The following is a 12,364-nucleotide window of genomic DNA, read 5'->3' on the forward strand; positions in this document are numbered from 1 at the left end:
AATGGTTCTCACTGAAGATGTTGCCCAGCCTGGCAATGAAACATCTGCAAGAAAACAATAAGGCTCAGAGAGCATCAAGGACTCCACTATGGACACAATTTAAAAATGTTATATAACTTCTTATGGCATCATGACAGGAGCTTGGTTGCATTTGTAGCTATAGCTCGATGTCTTTCCTACATTAAAGGCTATATAGCACATTTGGAAGGTGCTGGGACAGAAATAAAATTTCAACCTTTATTCACAGAACAAATTTATATTCTGGGACAATCCCAGTTTGAAAGCTGCAGGTAAGTTGGGTTTTGTTGTTGTTTTGAAGTCATGGGCAGGTAAGACTATTAATACCTTAGGTTATCTTATTGCCAATCAACTTTTTAAACCTTCTGAATTATTAGAAGGAACTACAATTGTTAAAATTGCAAACTAGCAGTATATTCAATGAAAACATCTCTTGATTTCCCAGTTTGCTTCACAGATTCCACAGATGCATTAGCAGTGTCTAAAATTTCCACATTATTGTTATTTTGAATTATCCTAAATCTACAGTATTTTAAAATAAAAATTAAAGTTATAAAGGCGGATATTAGTTTTTACAAGAACCCTGGAAGAAAAAGTTGGAATATCCCATATTAACAATCCTACTATTGCCCTACTTTGGTTTAATATCCATGTTTGTAACTATGGTGTTACAAAGATCAGTATAGTTTCAAGATGTAAAAGTATCCTTGAATTATATGCTAAAAATTTAGAATTTATCATTAAATAAAAATTTATTGTGCTTAGGAGACAGAAGAAAAAAAATTACGCTTCAACTTTGAAAACAAACTCCGGATTTAAATATTGGATTGTTGATATGGATTGGCTTTCTGTTTATGAACCAGTTCTCTACTAAGAAGTCTAATGGAAAGAGTGACTAACTTTATTTCTTGTGGTCAAAGTTTATTTTAAAATTGGGCTGAATGAATATTTATATGTTATATCATATTATTTATTATAAGCCTTTGCAATTTTTGGTCTTTTTTTCCTTTGCATATTAAAGCAATACAGAATTTTTAAAAATTAAGAATGTATTGTGAGTAAGATTCATGCTGAAATGTATAAACAATATTTTTAGGGTAAGTAACATTGATCCTCCTACATTTTTTGATAAATTATTGTATCTTTCCCTCCACTCTCCTTCAGTTAAACCGATGCTTTGCTGGAACTTGTGGTATAAAACATACCGCTTGGAAAGCAAGTCAAAAGGAAAACTCTTCGTGTAATTCCTCTGCTAATCAGGGTAAGATGAAATCTGATGGGTTAGGAGCATCTGGCCATACCTCAGCTACCAACCGGAACAGCAGTAATAAAGCTTTGAAGCATGACGATTTAAAGGGGAAAGACAGTAAAAAAGCAGTTTGTAAGATGATGAAGGAATCCAAAATGGGAGAGAAAATGCCTTCACCAAAGGCTAGAGCTGTTATAAAGCCCAAAGTTGAAAATAACGGAAATGCTAAGATTGAAACTTTGTTTGCCAGACAAGATTCTGACCGGGCCTTACCTTCTAGTGGGCACAAAAATGCAGGAAGCAGCAAAATGTCAAAAAATCAAGAAGGTAAAACAACAGGTGCCCGTCCCAAAGTATTCCCAGGAATCTCAAGTGTACAGATTAAAGCAAAACCTTTGAAGAAGACAGTTGGAAAGGAATCTCCTTCTCTTATGAGCACAGATACTCTAAGCAAATCAACCAATTCAAGTCCAGATCTGCGGATGTCCATTGAAAAAGATGACCCCAAAGAGGAAAAAGCAGATGAAGGCAAAAAGCAATCAGGTAATATCAGAGAGTCCCTTCTAATTTGCTGCAGAGCTCACACGTTGAAATTATCTTAGAAGGTTTTCTTTTTTTATTACCAGTCTGAAGAAGTTTTAATTATCCCAATTCCTTCTTTTTTGATGTTTAATTAACAATTATAAAGGAAAAATGGCAATAGTAAATATAGATGGGCTCTTAGGAAAATCTCTCTCAAACCTATTAGAAGCTGCATGAAAATACTTCCAGTTAAGGTTAGAATAAATAATGTTTTCTCCTTTTTTTCTTTGTATATTATTCAGATAAATGATCTGGGGATTTTTTTTTAAAATCTGCTAATCATTGCTAGAGATTATTGAATAGGAATAATTTCAGTGCTTGAATTGTTTTTGGATAATCAGTGTTTGTAATGTGTATAAGAAAAAGGTTAAAGCTTGTTTATACACATGTTTATACAAGATTTATATGGTCCCCCAGAGTCACATTTCTTGCAATGGGTGGCCATGTCAATATAATAACTAAATAAGAATACACACCTCCACACACACCCTTTAGCAAATGCCCATTATTGAGGATCTCTTGCTTTCTGAATTCTATTTTTTATTATGTTGTTGTACAGTTTTGAAAACAAAATCTGCTATGAAGGTGACTAATGGAGCCTTTTCCAAAAAACACGTTAATGACCTTGAGGCTAATAGTCAAATGAACAGGTATGTTACAAAGTAGGTTATTAGTTTTTCATGTGCTAGGATTTTAAATCCCTGTTGAAAATAAAACTCATCAAGTCTGTCTGGTCAAAACATCTGTGTTTGATTCCAAATTTTGTGTTCTGGGCCATGTTTTGACTAAAAAAAAAGTAACTCTCTTTCTATATTGCCAGGACCCAACAAGACCAATGGCTATATGGATCATCTCTTTAAATGCTGATTTATATACTGCTTTCTTACGTATCATATATAGCTCTTAGTAAAAAGAGCTGAGCTCTCCCAAAATTTAGTCAGATATTTGGTCTTAAAAGTGTCCCAGTTACACAGGGAATGGGGAAACACATCCTACTCCCATGTCCATCATTCTTGGATATCTCACTCCAGATACCATTAACAATCCAACTGCACTGTTGTGTCCTTAACTTTCTCATATTGCCTAGAGATATTTTCAGGGGAGGGTCATTTACTTTTGCTTGAATAAAAGGAAAAGCTTCTTCAGTGTCCGGAGCCTGACATTACTGGGGCTCTTTATTTTTTTTTAAAGATTATAATTGCAACAGTAAAAACTAGTACAGGAAGGCAGGCAGGCAGGCAGGCTAAGAACACTGTGTAGTAAAGAAAAGGAAAAGAAATATATAAAGAAGTGACTTCTAACCATCACAACAAGTATAAACAATTTTAGTAACTATTCACTTTCTCTTAATTTACAACCAATGAACTTTTCATCCCATGTCCCATCTCTAATCTATAAACAAATACATAAAGCATTGTCATTTCAGTCCTGATATCAGCAAAGGTCCATTAAGGGTTGCCAGAAATAACAACATACCTCTTTTAACTTTGATCAAATAAACCAACTTTATATTCCTTCCTTTTACTTCTAACACTTAATCTTTAGTCCATTCAAGTAATGTCATAGAACTTGATTTCTTTTCATTTCTTTTTTACCCCTTCTCATACAATCATCCAAGCTTTAACAAACCTCTTTTGTAAATCCGATATAAAAGAATTATCCACATCACTCTTTTGGTTTATTATTTGTAATTCCCTTTTGATTTTTAAAGCACCAACCAATTTCTTTTATATGTCCAATGAAACATCTTTTTCCATGTCATTCTTGTAACCTGTTATTTATAGATCCACTTTCACTGACAACTCAGTCTCTGTCTTGTCAGATAAAACTTGTTCCTCTTCTGTCATTTCTTCCAAAACATATGCTAACTTTGTGTTGTCTGGTTTGGGTGTTGTTTTCTGTTTTTGCTTGTAAAATTAGTTATTTTAGAAATGCACGTAAGCTGCAGAAATGTTTGATGTATTTATGCATTTTACTATAGCTGTGGATAGAGAACCTGTGGTCCTCTAGATGTTGCTGAACTACAGTTCCCAGCCAGCACAGCCACTGATGAGGAATGCTAGGGACTATAGTTTGGCAATAACCAGAGGGCCACAATTTCCCTGCTTTATTCAGGATCTTTAAACTTGCAAATAAACCAAGCAATGTCTGTTAATTTCAGCGTTACAAGGAAATGCACTGGGAAAAGCAACACTGACCATATACCACAAGCAGTTGTGAAGAAAAGGGGAAATGAAGCTGGCAGTTCTATGCCTCAACAGAAGACAAAGAATATAGCTAATGCTACAAAAAACCAAAGTAAGCTCAAGTTGACTGACTAAATCCTGTAGAAACCATGTTTTCTAACTTGGAATTTTTCTACACAAGGGGTTAACAACTGAATGGACAATGTTATGCATATTTCATTGAGAACAAAGGGAATCCATTCCAAGGAAACAGCCGTTGTATTGGAACCTACTAAAAATAAATTTGGGGAGTTTGTTGCTTTATGGCACATTGGATATTCTTTGAAAATTAGCAATGAGGTTCCTGTGACCACTGCATTCTATCCAGCAAAGCATAATAATTATGGATACAATCATAGAAGTAAATCTTGCATTTTCTCAGGTCTGTAAGAATGTATAGGCGCAAGTTTAGAGAACTTTACCCCAGCAACCGAAGTTTCATTACACAGGAAGTTAAGTACACAACCAATAAATAAGAAATGAGCGAATTTTAGCATAAAACTTGTTCATGTAAAAAGTCTCTGTATTTTTATTTTTTTTAAATGATAGATTTTATTTTTTATGTGACAGCAGTACTACTTGAATTACTAATTTAATACATATTTGTTCAATGGTTTGGTTTCTTGAAGGGTTATTTTGGGAACCAAATCAAGGATGCTGGGCCAAAGCCCAAATTCCATTCCTTCCCTCCCCTGGATTCCCAAGGAGCTTGCTCCCACATCCTGCTGCCTTTGTCATTCTACCCTCCTTTGCATTTTACCCTCCTTTGTCCCTGGAATGCCCCAGAGCTCCCATTGCTACTGGCATCATCTGGCACACTTTATCTTCTCATACTCCTACGTCTGTTTTCAGTTCTTACAAACACGTTGACCTAATAAAACTATGGAAACTATATTTTATTCTTGATGGTTTTTCAACTGGAATCTTTATATTAGCATGCATGAAGCATAAGGTGTATTGGTCAAAAAATATAATTATTCATGTCTGTATTTTGGTCCAATGCCTGCTAATTCTTCTGAAAATGAAATACTGATTTGCTTTGTGTATTTTATCATGCTTTTTTCCTTGTTTCTTTGTCTCTTTTCCCCCTTTTTGGCAGGAGAATATAAAATAATACTGTTTTCACCCACTAATAACTTATTGGTTCTTTTGATATATGGGTTTTCTTAATAATAAAGTTTGCTATATGGGTTTTCTTAATAATAAAGTTTGCTAAGTGCAATGTACCATAACTTTAATATGTTGTCTTTTTAGGTCTACAGGCAGATTTGTCAAATCCACTTAAGGCTGCCCTTTCTCCAAAACAGAATGAAGAAAAAAGTATGACACAACACATGACACAGCTAGAGAAACTAACTTCACTGAAGAAAAAGGCAAAATCTTCACAAGTAACTTCAGTTAAAGCTACTGCAAAAATAATAACAACCAAAAACCAAACTCATGCAAAGAAGATTGAAATGACAAGCAATAAGGAACAAAAACAGAAGATAGTTAGTGTACTAAAGCTTTCATCATCAAGCCAGAAGCCTTCTAGAAGCGAATCACCAGTTCTAAAGAACATACATGGAGAAGAGCAAAAGAATTCAGAGCTTAAACTTGAAAACTCTACTTTGGGAGATCAACCATGTGGCAATCACAAATCTAGTCCAGAGAACAAACATGATAGTGGAACATCTTTACTTGAATTACAAAAGCAGAATATACCTATTTTGGAAAAAATTATTCCCCTTGAGGAGGTGGATTGCAAGGGAGATTTGGAACCTTCTTGTGTTTCAGAGCTGAACGTGTCAATGAAGTATGATGAAATAGCCAAACAAATTCATAACAATAATGAGAATGATAAATCTCCTATAAATAAAAAGATGGAACAATGTACTGCTATTGAACTGCACCCTATTAAAGGTCATGAGAGTATTACATGTGGGAATATCAACCAGAATACCACACATCTGACTTTAAATGAAATGTTAAAATGCAAAACACTTCCAGAGTCTGTTGCTTGCCAGAATTTCTTGGAAACTTTAACAAAAAATGAGAACCATTTGGTACAAGAAAAATCAGTTGTCTGTTTTGATACCTTGGAAGCTGAAAAGAATATTAACCGTGCGAATGGCCCAACACATAGGCTATCACAAACTGCCAGTGATGGTTCAAACTGTGAACGTGAAGAGAAAAAATCTTCTACTTCTAAAACCTTTGTGGTAGATTCTGAAAGTGCTGACGAATTTTCTGACAAGTCTGCCTTGACTGACTCACAGTTGGCTACAGTGGAATCAGAACCTGCTTCAAAATCTTACATAGGGCAAGTTGCAGAAAAATGCTCATCTAAAGACACTGATACTACAGAAACTCCAGAAAGTCATGAAAATTCAGAAGCTCCATTTACTGATCAATGGAATTTAGGTTCCAGTGCACTCGATCCTAAAGAAAGTCCTGAATCAGATACTGGCAGTGCAACAACATCATCAGATGATATAAAGCCAAGGTCAGAAGACTATGATGCAGGAGGTTCTCAAGATGATGAGGGATCAAATGAAAGGGGAATTTCAAAATGCAGTACCATGTTATGCCATGATTTCCTTGGCAGAAGCAGTAGTGATACAAGTACACCTGAAGAACTAAAAATGTACGATACAAGTCTAAGAATAGAAGTAAAAATGAAAAAGGAAAACTCTGATCTCTTTCGGGTAATTTCAACAAGTGATGAGGAAATCCCTAGAAAAAAGCCTGAAACAACCTGGTTGTGTCAAAGTGTAGAAAGACAGAGTGGATCCAGTGGGAGTAATGCTAATTTTGCTACTACACAATTTCCGCAAGAAGCTGATCAGGTTTCTTCTTCGGCAGATGAGACAGAAGAGGAAAAGTCTGAAAATGAAAATGTTGTAGAAAAAATGCCTCCATCAGAAGTTCCTGTTCAGCAGTTCCATGGGATAGTGAATCTAGCATTTGATGATGCAACAGAAAATGATATTGAAAGTCAAGAATTCTCTGCCACTAAAAATTTTAAGCGCTCTGTATTACTGTCAGTGGATGAATGTGAAGAACTGGGATCTGATGATGGTGTAGAGGTTCATACTCCTCTTCAGTATACTTTGGATGCTGCAACACCTTCTGATGTATTTGATAGCGTTTCCCAGGAGCATCATAGCAAGACATTTTATTCAAGATACTCTCTGGAGATTGAGGATGGATTCCTGGATTGTAAGGGAGATGACAAAGAAAGGTTGCACAAAAATGAGAACCCCTCTATAGATCCTCATGACAGTGAGCAAAAAGTAAAAGATACTCCAGCTACTTCAGTTACAGAGCAAAAATGCATGGAGAAAGCTGAGAAAATAGGACACAGCCAACCTTCCACAGAAGCTAAGTGTGAAGAAAGTAATGGCTTTCAGTGCAATAAAGTTTTAGACAATGACACAAAAACTCAAGGAAGACCTTGTCACTTGGATCTTCATCAACGCGATAATACTGACTTACAGAAGAACAGCTCTACAAAACCTGTAGATCCATATAAGAGTCACTTCCTGGCTCAGGAAGGTAACATGAAAGAGAGTGAGTCAGCATCCCCTGAATACACTGCTTTACCTGCAGGTAATGTACAGAAATAAAAAATGTTATATTGAGTATTAATGGAATATTAGGGTTATAGCTGGGACTGAGTTTAAACTCTAGTTGGTCCCTTGGGAATTTTATGCAGACTCTTATAAAATTCATATTCTGCATAGTCAAGAATATGTTGTAGCTTGCAGTCCCTGTGGGCATTTGGTAATGTTATCTTGGGTAAAGTAAGAACAGGCTGCAGTTCTATTCTTGAACCTATTTTTTTTCAGGAGGACATTAGCAGCTCATAATCCATTTGTTTGAAAAAAGTATATGATTCATAAATACACACACACACACGCATACTGTATATATATATATATATATGTATATATATATATTAAAGTGGGATGTGCAATAAGTTTGTTAAAGTGTTTCGCATTGTTAACCTGAATAGGTATATTGATTACTGCAGTTTCTGTTTTGCACAAAGCTGGGGATTGGTCTTCGTACTGTTGTAATTAGTGGGACTTTAACATTGACTTCAGAGGAAGCTGGTCTGCACCCTGAAAGCATTTCAGGGTATTCCTAAATTATGCTAACTGGGGGAACATCCTTTTTTTAAAGAAAGAGAGAGAGATTATGCTTTAGAAACCAACAAATATATCTAAACTTATGCTTGCTTCATATAGATAAGTAACTTCTTGTCTAGTTCTGTGTTTCTTTAAACAGGAATTCAGCTCAATATCCCCAATACACACAGAGCACCTGAATTTTTATTTTAAAATTTCTGTGTACCAAAACATTTGAAATAATTTGTGTTCAGAATCATATAATTGATCTTCAAGTTGTAACTCTTTTCTTTTTTTGTTTGCTTGCTTGTTCTTGCTTGCAGCTATCCTTTGCATGTACAGTACTTTAAGTATAAGCCTATGGGAGCAGGGGGAATATTTGTTTTTGTCACCTTTGAAGATGACTTGGCTGAAGTCACTGTTCTAGTGAACATGTCTTCTTTTCTTTTTTCTTTTCTTTTCTTCCTCCCCTTTCCTCTTTATACTCTCTTCCTTCCAATTTTAAGTTGCAGCTTTAGTGGTTTTAGAAATCCGTGTGCATTAAATGTTGGTTTACATGACTTACCTCTTTTTGTATTAGAATTTTTTTCTAATTCTGGAGGTATATTGTTAATTGCCAGTGGTACCTTTATGTATAAGCCATATTTTGTTTTTTGTTTTTTTTAAATACATAACTTAAAATCCACAATTTTTTGTGAACTTTGTATGCAGTTGCATTTTCTCCTTACTTCTTATTTGGTTGTATTTGTCCCACTGCACTGAATTAAGTAACCTGTACAGAAGCCCTACAGAGAAAATCAAAAGTTGTACAATTTTTACAATGTGTAGTATTATGAATTATTTCAGGAGACATAGATGATTGTGACAGATTGACACAAACCTGCATGTATGAGCATCGGCCTCCAAAAACCCTTTCTCCAATATACGAGATGGATGTTGGAGAAGCTTTTGAGCAGAGGATGGAGTCTGAGGTGAATTTTCTAGATATGGATTTTGAAGACCATCAGTTTGCCGAACAGGACTGGACTCTTCTCAGGCAATTGTTATCTGACCAGGAATCAAACTTGGACATCAAAAATTCTGTTCCCGAAGACCTGAACTTAGCACAGTATCTCATCAACCAAACACTATTTCTGGCACGAGACAGTTCACAACCTCAGGGTAAAGCACAGATTGACACTTTCAGTAAGTGGACAGAACTAATATCTCCACTGGACGATTCTTCAGCAAGCATCACAGTGGCAAGTTTTTCCTCAGAAGACTGTTCTTCCCCACATGGGGAGTGGACAATTCTTGAACTAGAAACCCATCATTAAAGTATCTTTTTGATACTTTACAGGACTCCTTCCCTCTTTTTCTTTCCCTCCCTCTGCAAGTAAATATTTTGCAATATTTCCATACAATAAATATTATATTGGTCAGGCATGAGTGGTCCAATTCTAACTAAAATTTATTTGCAGGTAAAATCATTTAAGTGGATGGTTTCTAAAAAGCATTTGCAGCCATTTTTGTCTTGTTTTTCTTAGGAAGAATTCTATATGGAAAAAATCTTGGCTTACTGTATTCTTACTCATCACTCAGTCATACCTTCCTGGATGCTCAATGAATTAAAATGGGAATGCAAAAAAAGTAGTGCTATCCTTTTTTCCCCTATCATTCTCCATTGAGTAGCTTCTTCAAATAAGAGATTCACAGTGATTATGTCAAGATGTGTGCCGACAGTACTTTAAATACTAGAAATGTATGTTTGAATTTGCCGGAAAGTTTTGATGCAACTGTTTTTGAATTTCTTTATAAACAGCAGCATGTGGGTTTGTTTTCTCTGACTTGATTTTGTACCTTTTTTGTTTTGAAAAATTTCAATAAATTTTTAAATTGCTTAAATATAAGACAACGCATAACTATTACTGGAATGAATAATAACACTTCTTTTTTGAGAAGGAAAATGTGTTGGTAAAAGGCATACAGTAATAATTCCTTTTGTGGGGGAAATGAATCTGATTAGCAATTTTCAAACAGGATCCATGTATGTCTGTCTTTGGTCTAGAATTTATAACTTTGTATTAATCAATCTGAGCAATAAGTGCAGGAACAGTGCAATATGACTACCACTGTTTTAGAAAGTTTTTTTTTTTATATAAAAGCTCTTTCTGTGACAAAATGCACAGAATTTTTGTAGTTGAAAATCAAATTAATTGCTTTACAGTTAATATGTAAGATGATTTTATATTACTTTTCCTTTAGTATGTATGTTAATTCTTGACTAAGGGAAATGTTTTACATGAACAAAAATTATTTGAATCCATCTAAGTAACCCAATTCTTTATTGCAAGGGAAAGCTGGAAAACACTTCGTAGGGACTTTTTATTTTGGAATATCACTGAGGATGAAACTTGAAATCAAAGTTTCCTTGTGGCAAGATGTATGCTTGGTGTCATATAGCTTGGGATCAGGTGCACTCTGGTCTTAATGTGGAAAATTTTGACTTCTTTTAAAATATGTTGAGGGTTCCATGGATCCACTGATCTCCGTTCCAATGGAACTGCTGGGCTTTGCCTATCTTGCTGTAATGAAGGAAGTGTGACCCACAGCATCCCAGCAGTGTATTCTTGCAGGAAGTGTTTAAGGACTCTGCAGTTAATCTTCATTGCACTATTTTACATAGAGGTTGTATCACAAGTGAATATTAATGCCCAAAGTGATAATTACTTATACACCACCATCCTTTCCATATTTTGGATGCATACTGGGGCATTTTCTCTCAACTGAACTTAAAAAACACAGGAGCTAAATTTGGAACACTGCAGACTAATTGAATAATGTTATAACAGGAGGAAATACGAACTGGACGATATGAAATAATCATAGGTTTTATATACTGTTTTTTAGGATTAGCTATAACTTCAACAGCATAGGACATTTAAAAGCAACTGGTTTTATCATTAATAATAACTTAAAATAATTTTGGTCCATTCTCTTGAACTATTTCTAAACTTGTTCCCACAGAACCATATAATTCATTAGGACCCTTGCCTCTGATTGTCAAGTTCTTTAGAGGCATTGTAATATTCCTTCATTCTACAGATTAGCATGGTTTAAATTCGGTAGGTTCTTTTTTTTCATCAATGCCTGCTCAATTATACTGAAGCAAGTTCTTGAAGTGAGCTCAGATGAACATACTCTTTAACTAACACACTATGCTTGTGACATACATACAAACCCATGCATTTCATAGTCTCCACTTGGTGTACAGCAAGGTTCATAATTAGATTTTGTAAGCCAACACTCCACTCATTCCCACTTTAGAGAGTTCTGCTTAGCTATGAGAATTCTACCACCATTCAGCTATAAAGCTGGCTGGCAACTCATCTAATTCACATAATTTCCAAACATAACCCTTGACTATTCCCACTTCAGATTGTAGGTGGAGGCTGAGATGATTGAATATGTCTTTTTCCACATTTTAATCCAGTACAAACAATTGTAGCATAGGAATTAGTGCATTGAGCAGTAAAACAGGATTATTTTTGTGAACTCTTTAGGTTTGCTTTCCCCAGCCTGGTGCTATCTGGATAGTTTGGACTACATTTCCACAAATTTCATGTCAGGTTGAATATTGTAGAAATCTGATTTAGGTGCTCCTGGACAAGTTAATACTTCTTACACAACTGATATGGTTGGACTAAATCCCTAAAAAGCTTATTCTTGTTGTCTGTAGTGGCAGCTAATTAAAGGTACTACAACATACTCATATTCTTGTATTGATAATGAGATAAAATGTGTGAAGCATTTTGAATACAGAGTGCTTTATAAACATTGAGTATTGCTATGTGAAAAACCTGCACTAAAATTTTTGCAAGAGATGTAAGACATGTAAAGCCAGTTTTACTAAACAAATAGCAATAATAATTCCATATTGATACAGATATTAACACACATGTACACATACACAGGAAAAAGGTTTAGAAACTTACAGGTGTCAAACACTCCACTTGAATAAATATTGCTAAAAATTATATAGTTCATTTACAGTCAGTAAAACAAAATTATAATTTCCCCGTTGTGGAAGAGTTGATCTTTATTTCCAGAAAGATTTCAGCTTGCTCATTATAGAGCTGTTTTGAACAAGGATATTTGATAATCCATAATATTTTAATTTTTTTTACAGCTACTGTATA

At 34.9% G+C, this 12,364-nt stretch overlaps 1 protein-coding gene across 3 annotated transcripts in view; it reads left to right on the forward strand.

The window, feature by feature from the left end:
• BTBD8 (BTB domain containing 8) overlaps positions 1 to 10,101 on the forward strand; it is a 58,992-nt gene extending 48,891 nt beyond the window's left edge. For 2 of the 3 annotated variants that reach the window (XM_063298250.1, XM_063298251.1), the window contains 5 exons: positions 1,183 to 1,810; positions 2,409 to 2,499; positions 4,011 to 4,147; positions 5,329 to 7,665; positions 9,033 to 10,101. In XM_063298250.1, coding sequence (XP_063154320.1) covers positions 1,183 to 1,810; positions 2,409 to 2,499; positions 4,011 to 4,147; positions 5,329 to 7,665; positions 9,033 to 9,502 — 3,663 coding nt within the window. In that variant the 3' untranslated portion in view covers positions 9,503 to 10,101. Of the gene's footprint in view, positions 1 to 1,182; positions 1,811 to 2,408; positions 2,500 to 4,010; positions 4,148 to 5,328; positions 7,666 to 8,509 lie in introns of all 3 variants that reach the window. The other variant, XM_063298252.1, reaches the window with a different exon arrangement.
• The last annotated feature ends 2,263 nt before the right edge of the window (positions 10,102 to 12,364 follow it).

Source organism: Candoia aspera, chromosome 3 (genome assembly GCF_035149785.1).
Source record: "Candoia aspera isolate rCanAsp1 chromosome 3, rCanAsp1.hap2, whole genome shotgun sequence".
In the NCBI taxonomy this organism is placed as follows: Eukaryota; Metazoa; Chordata; class Lepidosauria; order Squamata; family Boidae; genus Candoia; species Candoia aspera.